The following is a 14,383-nucleotide window of genomic DNA, read 5'->3' as shown; positions in this document are numbered from 1 at the left end:
CCCAGGGGCGCGGGCGGAATACGAGGTGGGGGCCCGCAGAGACAGCACAGAGCACACGGGGGCTAGGGTCCCGGCAGAAAGCTGGCTGGGGGACCGGGCGGGACGCGCCGACCGAGGAGAAAGTACAATCCATCCCAAACTTTCGCAGATCCTGGAGCCTAGGAAGGGCGAGCCGAGCGGAGTGGCAGCGTCTCCGGCCGCGCCACGAGCCCCGCGGCAGCGAGGAGGGGCCACGCGCACGCCGGCTGGACGCGGGCGGTCCCCACCTCGCGCCCACCCGCCGGGCCAAAGCGCGGCGGCTCCGGGCACTGAGCGGGCGCCCACGGAAGAAGCCAGACCGCCGGACTCTGGGCTGCGGCGGGGCTCCGAGGAAGGGGGATTCAACGCGGATCGGGGAAGGGAGAGGGGACACTTAATCTCGCAGCCTCGCCCCGCGCGGCGGGGCGGCGGGGATGTGCCCTTGGGCGGCCCTTGGGCGCGCAGGCTGGAGTCGGGCAGGCTCGGGAAGAAGTGAGCGCAGCGACTTCCAGGGGCTGGAGCGGTAGGGTGTGCGAGAAACGTGAAAAGCGATCCGGGCCAGCCGGTGGGCCGGGCAGCTTAGAGGCTCCCCACTGGGAGGACGACGGTGACTGCACTCGCGAAGACGAGGCGCGCCCGGCGGCCGCGGGTCTGCGCGGAGGAGTCGCCTCCCCACGGGGGGCGCGTGTGCAGACGCCGGCGGCAGCGGCCGGAGAGCGGCGGGCGGCGCGGCCCGGGACGGTGCGGGATGGGGAAACTCCGGCGCGGCGCGGCGCGGCGCTGACCCGCGCGGGTCCGAGGGGGGTGCCCGGGCCCCGCCCGCCTCCGCCCCCTCCCGCGCCCCTCCCCGCGGCGGCGGCGGCGCATCCAGGGGCGGCGCGGAGCCGAGCGGAGCGGCTCGCCCAGCCGCCAGTGCCTGCGAGCTCCGCGGCGGCTGGGGAATCCGCGCTGCTGCTTGCTCGCCTCTCCCTTCCTCAGCCCGCTCTGCATGGCTCTCGGTCTGGCGCCCGAGCCTTTCCTTTGACAGGAAAACTTTGCTGCGATTTCTCTTTCCCCTTCGAGGAGAGGATTAAAAGTTCCGGGAACTGGTGCCGGCCGTGCGGCTGGGCGCCGGGAGGGTGTGCGCCGGCGGGGTGCCCGGCCCCACCATGTGCACCAACATAGTTTACGAGTGGCTCAAAGCGCTGCAGCTCCCGCAGTACGCGGAGTCCTTCGTGGATAACGGCTACGATGACCTGGAGGTGTGCAAGCAGATAGGGGACCCGGACCTGGACGCCATCGGGGTGCTGGCGCCCGCGCACCGCCGCCGCATCCTGGAAGCCGTGCGCCGGCTGCGGGAGCAGGACGCCGCCGCCGCCGGCCTCTACTTCACGCTGGAGCCGCAGCCGGCGCCCCCCGGGCCGCCCGCGGACGCCGTCCCCACTGGCCGCCGGGGGGAGCCGTGCGGCGGCCCGGGCCAGGGCACCCGCGGGGACCCCCGCGGCCAGACCACCGCCCCCCGCAGCAGAGAGCTGGTGAGCTACCCCAAACTGAAGCTGAAGATCATGATCAGGGATAAGCTCGTCCGGGATGGCATCCACCTGAGCAAGCCCCCGTACTCCCGCAAGGTAAGGGGGCGCCGCCTGGGCGGCCGGGCGCGGCGGGAGGGGACGCGGCTCAGCAGCTTCTGCCAGGGCTTGTTAGCCCAGGCCAGGTGACGACGGCGAGGCCAGGATGCTTTGGGTGTCTGGGACTCTTTTCTGTTTTCTCTCTGTATTAGGTCTTTCTTCCTTTCTTCCTGGTGGTGGTGAAGACAAGATCCCACACCCAGCCGTTAAGTCTAAACTAGGACCAGCCCTCTGCATAGTCTCCGTGCTCACCTGTTTGGAATTGAACTCGCGGGGCTTCTCCTGATAGCAAAGGGAAGTTCCCAGTGCCCTCTGTAGTAGTGTTTGGGTCTGCAGGCTACCGGAACATTGGTTAATACCTACATTTTTTTTTTACCTTCTATTTCTTTTCTTTTCCTTTTTGAGTGTTGAGAAACTCGCAAGGGAACTCTCTTTAAAGAGTGGGAAATCATGCCCTCTCGCTCTCAATTCCACGAAACCGAATCCTGTACCATTAACGTGGGCATTCTTGGGGAGAAAGTTAAGGAAACAAGGGTCAGTGAACTTGAGACAAGTTCCCAAACTGAAGTATATTGGAGGTAATAAGGTGCCAGGGTCATTGGAAATAATAGGGCCACCTCGGTGTGCTTCGGAAGTCTGTGCTGTCACCAGTTTGGTTTCTTAATAATCCAGATGAGATGAAGTAGGCACAGCTGTGACTTCTAGAAAGTCTGAGTGGACCCACATTTGGGGGAGGAGGACAGAGCTGGTGGAAGTGAGCTAGGTAGGACTTCTCTGCAGAGGGAACATCGGGGAGGGACCTGGAAGTCCTGATGTGTGGAGTGGCTTTGCTTGGTTAAATAGCAGCAGGTGTTACGTCCCATCAGCGCTCTGCCTCTAGCTCTGATTCTGTTCCGTGCAGGTTCCTGCAGCTGTGGAGTTGAGGGTACTGATGTGACAGAGAAGTAGACAGCACAGGTAACCCTTGGGGTGGCTGGAGCTACACAGGACTGTGTGCATCTCAGTTTGAAAATCAAGACTTAGAGAAGCCGGGAAAGAAAATGATGGCAAAGCTACTCAGCTGGCAGTAAACACAACACAATACCCCAACCGGAAATATGGATGATCTAAATGTCATGTGGGCTGTGGGCGTCTTGGGCTCATAATATTGTTTTGTAGTCTTAAGGTCATAATGCCTGGATTTAAGGAAGTTCAAAGGAAAGCTTTGTAAAAAAGTAGATGACAAGATCTAGGGTCAATGGAAATAAGGGGTTTACTATTATCTGTCTGTCATCTTGCGGGTGAGGTGGGCAACTCCGATAACCTGGTCGAGCATATAAATTCTTCTCATAAGGTGGATATAAAGAGGGCAGGTTAGAAAGACAGTTTGCCTCAAATTAAACTCATGTGCTGGATACCCACTCTGACTGTGCTACTGATATGTGCCAAAACCAGAAAGGAGAGGGGAACACTACCTTCCCAGGCAGTTAGAGTCGCAAGTCTGTCTAGTGTGGATAGAGGGGCTTGGTCGTCAGTATAAAAACTTGGTCTTGGACACAGCAGGTCAAAAGAAATCAAAGCCAGTTAGATGTTTGTTATCAACATCCCAGGAAGTAAGGTGGGCGTAGGGTGAGAGAATGGGAGTACCTGCTCACATTGGTGAGGGCACAGTTCAAGTCCTGGCCGGAAACGGACGCAGAGAGCAATGTATGTCACTAGGGCTTCCTTGGTCTCCAGGGGAAGTGCTGTGTTAGGGGCTGGGAGGGCAGGGACACTGCACTGGAGGTCACAGGGGTGTGAATGAAGTGAGAGATTTTGTTTCTGATTCTTAAAAAGCAAAAAATACAAGCCTGAATATCAAACATAGACGCTGAAAAGGATTTTAAGGACATGAAATATCTAAGGGTGAACTTTGAACTGTGTACTCCTGCGTAGATCAATGAGTGATTACGGTAGAGCATTTGCATACATACAATTTATATCAGAAAATATCAACTTGGTTTGCAATACTGCTTAACTCTCCATGTGAAGAATTATTTCAGTAAACTTTTATATAAATCCCATAATACTAGTATTTGATTATAAAGATATGATCCTACTTACTTGCTATACATATTTAATTCTCTTTAAACTGATAGAAGAATAAAATGGGAGCAGAAGTGTTTTCATGACCTCCTTCATTGTGGCTCCAGCTGGGGACCAAAAAAAACTGGAGCTAACAAACTTTATGGTGAGAAAGAATACCACACTCTGAAATAGGAGTGAAAATACAATTAATGTACATGAAACTGAGCATACAAGTGTGTAGTGCCAGTTCACGTTGGTCATTCTGAATTTGCTGCTTATGTGTGCATTGCCTCTTAAGTTTTGGATTTTAAATTATGTGAGAATGTGTTTTCCAATGCAGCTCATTTCTTCATGAACAGTGCTAGGACTTTTTCTTTAAAATGTGATGTACACTCTGATTTCTCTAGATTCCTGGCTCTGTCATAATTAGAATGTGTAGTATTCATTATGTGCATTTGGAATTTTGCTGGGTGGAGCAGGCTTCAAGCTCCTCTGCAGTCATTTGCATGATTGATGCCTGTGATTTTTGTACTTTGGGGAGGATATTACATGGCTTAAAAGTGGATTGTGCCAAAGGTGATCAAGGCAGGAACAGTGAGTCTTTTACAGAGGAAAGTAAGTTGAGGCATTTTCCCAAGAATCACCTGAAAGGATTGTAGGATTTGTTTCAATAACATTTAAGGTTGTCTGGTTAAGAGAGAGAAATGAGCTAAAATGTAAGTCAAAAATGAGTTTATCATTTGTTTTCCAAAAAAGGTCTAAGGCTTTGGAAAAGCAGGAGCTTGGAAAGAGCATGAAATCAGATGGTGTTAGAAGACTCCCTCTTCTGCCCTGTGTGTAGCTTCTCTCACTGCTGGGGTTTCCCCTTTGTGGAATGGGGATAATATAATTTCTTATCAAGAGTCTCTATGTCATGCCTTTTGCAGGGCTCCAGGTTACTGTGGTTGGCAGGATGCAGAAGCTCTGCCCTCAGGGACCTTAGAGTCCAGCCGGGAAGACATAAAATGGAATGCATTCACCCTAGTTTGCAGGGAACTAGAACCATGGCATGCTTTCCAGAGCTGGCATGAGATCTGAGAACTGAAGCTTGAGCGGACTTAGCCTGAAGAGGAGCAGAGTCTTAAGGGGAAGAGTGTTCGAGACAGAGAGAACAGTATGTGCAAGGGCCAGAGAAGGAAGTTGAGCGTGCAACAGGAATACAAAGGAATTCTGTCTGGCGGAAGCACTGAGCGCTTGGAGGAGGTGGCGGGAGATGGAGAGACAGGCAGTGGCTGGTTCTGGGTAGCCTTGAAATCATGTTAAGGAGTTTGGAGTGTAGCTCAAGAGCAGAGGGAAGCTATAGATAGGTCCTGTGCAGAGGCAGGACAAACAGTTAGGAGGTTGTGCAGTATCAGGAAGAGATGCTGGTGGCCTGGACTGTGCATGGCACTGGGAAAGGAGCAAGGAGATGGAGTTGACGGAACTCAACTCGATGGTTGTTTGGATGACTGGGTGGGAGGGGAGAGAGATGGAGATGACATGCAGAATTCTGGTTTAGGATTGCAATGCTGTCACCTACGATAGGAGACCCAGGGGATAGAGCTGTTGCCTTCAGGTTTAAACATAGTGTCAGTTGCCTGTGGAATTGCCAGACGTCACCGTCACCGCCTGGCTGGCAGTGAGAAGCATGACTGTGGAGCAGGGGAGAGGTCCTGTGGTGAAAGATATGGATTCAAGGGGCATCAGCCATGAGTGTGAATGAGCCGTAGATGGAAAAGAGAGAAGAGACTAAGGAGAGAACCCTGGGGGACACCCCACTTTCAGACGAGCAGAGGAAGAAGTAGTTCTGAGGAGGTGTAAAGGGTGAGCAGAGAGGGAGGAGAGGTGCTCTGGAAGCCACTGGAAGCAGGCATGTTTCAAGGAGGAGGTAGCTCAGATAATGGCCAGGCAGGACAAGAGCAGAGTCACACCCATGGGGGTGGCAACCACACCATGCAGGACCTTTGCCATGGCAGGTTTGGGCGAGGGGAGCAGTGAGAGTAGGTGTAGGGAGAGCATGCCCGACTTTTAAAGGGAGTTTAAGAAGATGGGACTCAAGCTGCAGCTAGAGGTAGAAATGAGACTTTGGGTCAGTGGAAGGGTTTTGTGGGTTTATTTGTGTTGAAGGATCAGAGAAACTGGAGCTTGTCTGTGTTGGTGGCTGGAGCTAGAGAAAGGGAGGGGGGGAGAGACAACTCAAGACATCAAGGTCCCCCAGGTGGGTGGGAGGGGACAGTGCCCAGAGTGCTGGGAGGGAAGGGCCAGCACTTGCCCCCTGGTAGAGGGTGGAGGGGGCGGGATAAGGAGATCAGGAAATTTCTAGGGGTCACACCGAAGACCAGGTGGTACCAGTGACAGGGAAGGTGGAAGGATTAGAGGTTTAAGGAGAACATTGTGTTAATATACAAATGGTAGCTATTATGATCCGGTGTTTCTGACTATGCCTCAGTCTAAGCATCACACAATAGAGCGCACAGGGTTACATGTGACTACATACATGCAGAAGGTACCATTCATCTATTTGTGCTGCAGCTTATGGGTTATACGTGATGTTTTGTTGAGTCCCATGAAGTCTGACAATGCTTGTGGGGTTGTGGCAGGTGTGAAGGGTATGGGGCTGCAAAGGTATTTTATTTTCTAGAAGACCTGCCAAAGAAAAAAGCAGGACCTACGGTCAATAATGGGGGCTAGTGAGGCTTCTAGACTTTTTCACTGAAAAGTTGCTCCTTGCCCCATCTACCAATTAAAATTGTTTGAGTCTGTATAGTAGTATTTAATATTGTTGCAGGAGTGTTAATCTTCATTCACACCTTAGTGTGAGTTTAATTAAGTACCAAGACTCTCGTGGTAATGAGGCTATTTGTGGCTCTTCTGGAGAGATGGCCAGAGATGAAGGAATTTGGAAAGGCAGAGGTTGCAGGAGGGCTTCTGTGTCTGGGGCCAGGGTGAAGTATTTAGAAAGGAAAGAGGGAGGTTGGCAAAGATGTGTTTGTGTCCTTTGGAGTTTTGCCTTGGGTCTTGGCAAAAGCTAAAGTGACAATAAATAGTCCTCCTTTCAAGAACTGCCTTTGTGACAATACTAGGGACAGATTGGAAGCTGGCAAACTTCAGTTTGCTCCAGCTCAATCAATGTCCTCAAGGATCCTCAGCTTGGATCCTTCTAGGCTTCTGTTTTCAGTCCCTGATTGGAAAGAAGAGGGTGAGGGAGGAGACGAGAGCTAGGCTGGTGGCTGGGCTGCTGCTTTCTTATGCTCCTTGCAGGCTACTGCCTGTGGGGTTTCCATATAAGTGGACCCTCAGCCCACCCGCCCATCTGTCCTTCTGTCCGTCTGTCATCCACCCAACCAACCATCCTTCCATTTAACAAATACTGAGCACCTGCCATGTGCTAGGCCATGGGATTGGGCTTGCAGGAAATGAGACAAACATGGTCCCTGCTTTTAATGTGGTGGGCCTAACCCAGTGCCTGATGGTAATAGTTGGAACCATGTCAGAGTGGGATGTTTTTATGCAAACGTCAAGGGTTGGAGAATGTTGTACTATGTGTTTATTTTACATTTGTTTTGTTAAAAAGATCAACTCTGGTTAAAACTTGAGGAAAGGTAATTAATAATGAAATTTAAAATCAAAATATGTTTATTCCTTAAGCATTCTCAAAAAAGAACTGGGAATTAAAATGCAACTCCTGCAGAACATGTAGAAAGAAGACTAGGGTGAGGCAAGTTGAGGCCTCCAGGGCACAGAATTTAAGGAGGTGCTTTTTAGGGTCATGCAAGTCCAGGTGGGCTTGACAGCTGGCCACCATGAACAAAATAAATCGCTCATTGTGAAAAATCAGGTACTGGTAGGTATCATAGGCATTTCTGAAGTCATACGCTAAGCAGTCACCCACTCTTCTGTGCTTGATACCTGCCCTCAATAGCAAGGTGCTGAGAGCCGAGTCAGCACCCATCTCCTAAACTAAGAAAGTGTATTTTCCGGGAGTTGTGGCAGCCCGTGGAATTCATCTAGGGAAGAATAATAGTGCAGTGCATTCATAGCACTCCTTCCTGCTGGCACGATAGTGCAGTGGTTAAGAGCACAGGCTCAGAACCAGATTGCAGGGTTCAAGTCCCAGCTCTGCAGGCAAGAAGCAAGAGCAAACCATTGGACTACTGAAATTTTCACTGAGGTAGAAAGTTCCTGACTTTTGTTGCATCTATTTCCCACTTTCTGATATTCAAGTGTCTCACTAATAAGTGTGGAGTAGTTGCTTCATCTTGATCACTAGGTCCAAGCAGCATAATGTCATCAATGTAGTGGAAAATGGTGATGTCTTGTAGAAGGGAAAAGTGATCAAGGCTCCTGCTGAATAAATTATGACCTAGGGCTGGAGAGTTGATTACCCCTAAGGCAGGACAGTGAAGGTGTATTGCTAGCCTTGCTAGTTGAAAGCAAACTGCTTTTGGAGGTCTTTACTAACAGGTGTTGAGAGAAAAAAGCATTTGCCCGATGAATAGCCTGGCTCATGGTGAGTACTCACCTGTGTTAGCTCCTATGGCTTGGCCATCTCGGCCTCCATCATAGCGGTCACGTGTCAATTGGGACAGAAGAGCCTGCTGGCCCAGGTCTCATTCCTAATGATAGGGGTGTTTGGTAATAAATCAGTGGTAGATTTTCAGTATTACACAAATAATGCTCAGGCATTTCTATGTGCCAGAGGATACAATAATGGAAATGATTTTTAAAAAGTAAACATTTCAAAATTTAGATACTTGAAGTTAGGTTGTAATCTTGAAAACAGTCACTTGGAAGACTACAGTGCTGCTGTTATTCAAAACGTTCCTAAAACTCTGACACCTGCAGAACATTCTTTGCAGTGTCTTTAGTGGTGACAAGGCTTCATTCTTACCAGGTGGATCTGGTTTGGGGTAAACACCTATAGTAATTTGGAATCAGATCAGGCAATGAAGAGTAATGACATTCAGTAAAGTGTGAAATGGAAAATGGAATCTGATAGAATACTGAGGGCTTTATTTTTTTGGTTTGACTTATAAACTGGTTTTTAGATTTTATGATATTTATACTCCCTTTCCTACTTTTAAACCCTTAAAGATATGCCCTTAGCGCATATCTGTGTTTATATATGTGGAAATTCCCTTCAACGGCTTTTCAAAACACAGAAGTCAATTTCCCATGTATTTGCAAAGAGCAAAGCCTTTGTGGTTTCTCCCAGCAGGTAAGTAAAGGTGCCTGTGGCTTGAAAGTGGAGGAATGAGGTAAACTGTGCACAAATGTCAGTAAACTGTGCAGCACTCAATGGGTGAATCAGGATTTAGATAGTGTGATGGTGTTCTTAGGGCTTTTCATTTGCCAGTCCTAGAAAGCTTTCCACTCTGCACTGCCGTAGCAAGTCTTAAAGGAATCAGAGTTGTGTTGTATTCATTCTTTCCTGTAAACTCTTTTTTTTTTTTTTTTTTGAGACAGAGTCTCGCTTGTTGACCAGGCTAGAGTGAGTGCCGTGGCGTCAGCCTAGCTCACAGCAACCTCAAACTCCTGGGCTCAAGCAATCCTTCTGCCTCAGCCTCCCGAGTAGCTGGGACTACAGGCATGTGCCACCATGCCCGGCTAATTTTATATATATATTAGTTGGCCAATTAATTTCTTTCTCTTTATAGTAGAGACGGGGTCTTGCTCAGGCTGGTTTCGAACTCCTGACCTCGAGCAATCCGCCCGCCTCAGCCTCCCAGAGTGCTAGGATTACAGGCGTGAGCCACCGCGCCCAGCTTAAACTCTTGAGTGAAAAACAAAAAGATGCTAAAGGTAGAGGTAGCAAGGTAGCCCTCATGTACCTTGTCTGCTCCTAGGTAGTCGTCGAAGGCATACTATGAACAATAAGATAGAAATAAAAAATACACATGGACAAAAAATGCAGTTCTTTTCAGATTATGTTTAAGTGCCCAAATTCTGCTATACCAGAAATATGTTCTGAAATGAATTTTCCTGAAGTAAGGTGAGTTGGATGACACGGACTTGATCAGGGTTGGTGCTTGAAATAAACAAGGGGTGTTTTGAGGTGTTTGGAAAAATGTCCATGGTGAGGGAAGGTACCCTGGGAATCATGATAGCAAGTAGCTTCTCAGGGTCATAGTTCATGAAGAGCTGGAAACAACATTGAGTCCTTGGCTATAGCAAAGGCTTATGATGACTTCTACTAGTATTGAGTTGAAAGGTTTTTATTAGTTATTTTCTAAGTTTTATGAAAACGTGCTATTTCAGATTAACCACTGATTTGGACTTAGGGAGGTGTTGGGAGGAGGAGGGAAAGGAATCCTTATTTTCAGTCAATACAATAACTATTAAAAGGCATCCGTAGCTGTGGATCATGCCAAAAGCATTAGGCATCCAATCTGTCTTACATAAAGACTAAGTGACATCTAATAGTTTAAAGAGATTTCATTACTGCTTCTAATTGAAATAAATGGCCTGATGCTCTCTAAAATCTTACTGTTACATTTCCACGAAGTTATAAATACAAATAAAATGAGACCTACTTCCTTTGGAACATGTCAGTGAGGTAAAGAAAAAACAACAATTGGTATGTAATCTTTATTTATCAAAATAATAATGAGCAGGTCGGGTGCGGTGGCTCACGCCTGTAATCCTAGCTCTTGGGAGGCCGAGGCGGGCGGATTGCTCAAGGTCAGGAGTTCAAAACCAGCCTGAGCAAGAGCGAGACCCCGTCTCTACTATAAATAGAAAGAAATTAATTGGCCAACTGATATATATGTAAAAAATTAGCTGGGCATGGTGGTGCATGCCTGTAGTCCCAGCTACTCGGGAGGCTGAGGCAGAAGGATCGCTGGAGCCCAGGAGTTTGAGGTTGCTGTGAGCTAGGCTGACGCCATGGCACTCACTCTAGCCTGGGCAACAAAGCGAGACTCTGTCTCAAAAAAAAAAAAAAAAAAAAAAAAAAAAATAATGAGCAGATTTGACAAATTTTAAGATGGAATATAGAATACTCTATATTCTATATCTCCTAGAATATAATATATATTATGTATCTATATATAATATGTATCTATATATTATATATATTATATATATCCCCTAGAATATAATATATAACTTTACAATAAGACTAGAAAGGTGCCTACTGTATTTGATATCTGGAATATATCATTTTTAACATCTCACCTATATATAACAAAATTATTTTAAGCAAGTCATGTAATAATACACAGTAATTATTATTTTCTTGATTACTTCTCTAGCTTTAAAACAATCAAAAGTAAATGAAAGAATACATTTTAATTTTAAAGTATTCAAATTTAGTAAAAATATTTCATCTATGAAATAGAATTTGTGCTTCCCAAACTAAAGTATACCTTGCAGTTCATACCTTCTTTCATCATTTTAAGTTTTCAACACAATGAAAACTCCAAGTGGTCACATAACAATCAAAAAATTGAAGTAACTCGAATGTTGTTTATTCCTTTTTATAAATCATGATGGTATCATGGGTTTTTTCAAATTGCCTGTTTAACTCAAAAATGTGTAGCATCATGAGGTAGTCACAACAGCTTTGCAAACTTACTCTCAAAAAGGACTCTTGTAAACAAGTCTGCAGATTTGAAGCCTCTGAATTAACTCCTGTGTAAAATACTACATTTATTAAAGAGCAAATAACGAAAGATGCTAACTCATAGCTTACATACAAGCCGTTAAAACGCAACAGTAGCTGCAACAATTAGAATTTAGGCCAACAAAAGATTTTTCAGGGAAAAATGTTTTATTGTTGACATTGTTTAAAATTGTGCGTAGGACATGTTCATAATGAAAAGTTTTGCTTTTATGGACTCTGTTAGTACTTACAACTGGGGCAAAACTTTACCTCTGCCCTGTGCTTGCAAAATATAAAGAAATGGGATCATTTTAGTTTGAAAAGTTTTTTCTTCTTTAAAGTGGTGCCAATATCTCACAGAGGTTTTGTATGAATTAAATGGTATAATACATATGAGGTTGCTTTGTAAATTCTAAAAGAACTTTACAGATTTAAAGTATTCTTAATGATAAAGAATAAATCATTATGTTTATAACAAAATTTAAAAAATATATTTCTGGTGAAATGCAAACACACTGAATTAAGAAAATTTGGAGAACAATGAAACAGATTGATAAGTAATTTAAAATGGCCTGTATTACAATTTCTAACATTATACTATACTTCTTTAAAAATCATTTATGTGTAATAATATCTGTTTTGTACAGATGCACAAAACTGGTATCGTACTTTATATGGATAAGGGTAATGCTATTTCTATATTAGTATGTATTATTCGAAAAATGATTTTCCCTAGGTTTATTAAGACATGATTGACAAAAAGTATATATATTTATAATGTACAATGTGATGTTCTGATATATACATTGTGAAATGAGTAAATCAAGCTAATTAACTTATCCATTACCTCACATATTTATGTTTTTGTGATGAGAACATTTAAGATTTAATCTCTTGGCAATTTTCAAATATACAATATATTATTATTATATATATTATATATCTTATTATTAACTATAGTCACTATGCTAATGGTGACTATAGTCACCAGTATAATAGAATCTCAGAACTTAGTCATGCTGTCTAAGTGCAACTTCATAACCTTTAACCAACATTCCCTATTCTCCCTCCCCAGGAAAAATAATTTTAATAGTAAGATATATTTTGTCTTATGTTAATACCATAATTAATTTAAGCATTTCCTTATTGGGTTGAAATCTTACCCATGTTATTATTGATTACTGCAATATTTTTATTATTTGAAAAGGTCATGTATGAGAAATGGCATTTCATCATTCTTTGAATTACATTTCTTAGATTACTGGTTTATATAGTTTTATGTTTGAGGCTTTTTATGTTATAATTACGTACTGCCTGTTCATGGTGCTTGCTAATTTTTTCGACTGGTCTTAGACCCCTTCCAGTTGTATTGCAAGAGCTCTTTATATATTAAGGAAAATTGCCATTATTTCTGAGACATTGCAAAGATTTTTCCCAAACATAAGAATGTGTTTTACCTTAGAATTTTATGGGTTTTTTGGATGTCCAGAAATTAAAACATTTTATATATTGTACCTTAGTAATTTTTTAGTGATTTCTTTCAAAATGGAGGATTGTAGAGAATATAGACTCAGAATTGAGTGTGAATTATTTCTTTACTGTTTACTTGGATGAGTTAATCTTTGTGAACATGAAGCACCTCATCTATAAAATAGATATAATATTACTTCTTAAGGCTATTGTGAGGAATCAGTGAAGCAGTGCATAAAAGGCCTCAGATAATACCTGACACATAGTAATTACTCAAAATATATCTGAAATTTATAGTAATTTGCGTAACTTTATGGTTGTGAAGTTATTGTCAATATGAAGACCTTATCTTAAATTATTAGTTCATGGCCTTGCTATTCTGTTGAGATGTATTCTTTTCATAATTTAGAAAAGTTCTTTAAGCCCCAACAAGCATTATGAAAGGTATTCATGTAACAACAACAAAAAAGTTCTTTAAATAACAAGAACAACAACTTTTCTGCCAGTCCTAATCATTGAAACTACTTTGTTCAGTTTGTCATTTGCTTTCCAGGTTTTCTTTCTTTTTTCAGTAAAGATAATCACTTTTTGTGATTGCCTTTGTCCTTACAAATTGCTTCTCTAGTTCAAAATAATCAGTTAATATGTATGCATATCTCCTATTGATGTTTTTGGTTTCATTTTTTACATTTTAAGTTTCTAATCCATCTGAAGTATATTTTGGTGTATGATACAAGGTAAAGGTCTAATGTTAGACATAATTATACACACACAATAATTTTATCTCATACTTTACAGTTATTATAGCTCTTATTTTTTGTTCTGGTGTTATTGCATTGGCTAGAATTTATGTAGCAGTATTAAATAATAATGACAATTAGGTATTCTTGTCATATTCTAAATTTTAATGGAAATACTACAAGAATTTTGCTATTATTCTGTCACTGGCTGTCAGTTTATTATAGTCTTCATGATGTTAAGAAAGCATCCTTTTCCTAATTTCGTAGGAAATTTTATTGGGAGTAAATATTTAGTTCTATGAAATATCTTTTTGGCAACTTAAGAATAATCAAGTTTTTTCTTAAACTGGGCCTAATGTTTTGATGTATTATATTAATAGATTGCTGAATCTTAAACCATTCTTACATAACTGAGATGTAGTAAAAAATGAAATGATGTCTTTTGAAGCAACCTAAGTGTGAGATGAGGAATTTATAATCATCTTCCTTCCAGATCATTATTACATTCTTTTACATTATGTTTCTTTTCTTTCATGAATACTATTTGACATTTACCTTCAGTTGTATAATCACTTCCACAGTTATTGTCATGATATCATATTAACTGGCTTCCTGCCAATAGTTTTTTGCAAGAGGCAGCAAGAGTAGTGGGGTGTAGGGACCCTCCTTTCTTCAAATGCAACAGCCACATAGTTGTGGGTAAAGGTTTGGTTTTCTGGCTTGTACAGACATTTAGTTATTCAACCAGGGGTCAGACACTGTTAGGGGCAAGGGATTCACTTGAATTCCTATTGATTGTGCTGTTTTCACAGCAAAGAGAGATTTATTGTTTGTTTGTTTGTTTTTCTCAGTGTAGTTCAGGAAATTCCTCCCAGATTCTG

At 43.8% G+C, this 14,383-nt stretch overlaps 1 protein-coding gene across 2 annotated transcripts in view; it reads left to right on the top strand.

The window, feature by feature from the left end:
• Window positions 1–928: 928 nt before the first annotated feature.
• The window catches only part of SAMD5 (sterile alpha motif domain containing 5), a 380,822-nt gene continuing 367,367 nt past the window's right edge, over window positions 929–14,383 (top strand). The window contains exon 1 of one of the 2 annotated variants that reach the window (XR_012919257.1): window positions 929–4,286. Coding sequence is in view for 1 of the 2 variants with exons in the window: in XM_076002880.1 (XP_075858995.1) it covers window positions 1,167–1,625 (459 nt within the window). In the remaining variant the exon portion in view is untranslated. The remainder of the gene's footprint in view (window positions 4,287–14,383) is intronic. The other variant, XM_076002880.1, reaches the window with a different exon arrangement.

The sequence above is a fragment of the Microcebus murinus genome, chromosome 5 (genome assembly GCF_040939455.1).
Source record: "Microcebus murinus isolate Inina chromosome 5, M.murinus_Inina_mat1.0, whole genome shotgun sequence".
In the NCBI taxonomy this organism is placed as follows: domain Eukaryota; kingdom Metazoa; phylum Chordata; class Mammalia; order Primates; family Cheirogaleidae; genus Microcebus; species Microcebus murinus.
This window is presented reverse-complemented; position numbering and strand designations above follow the sequence as displayed.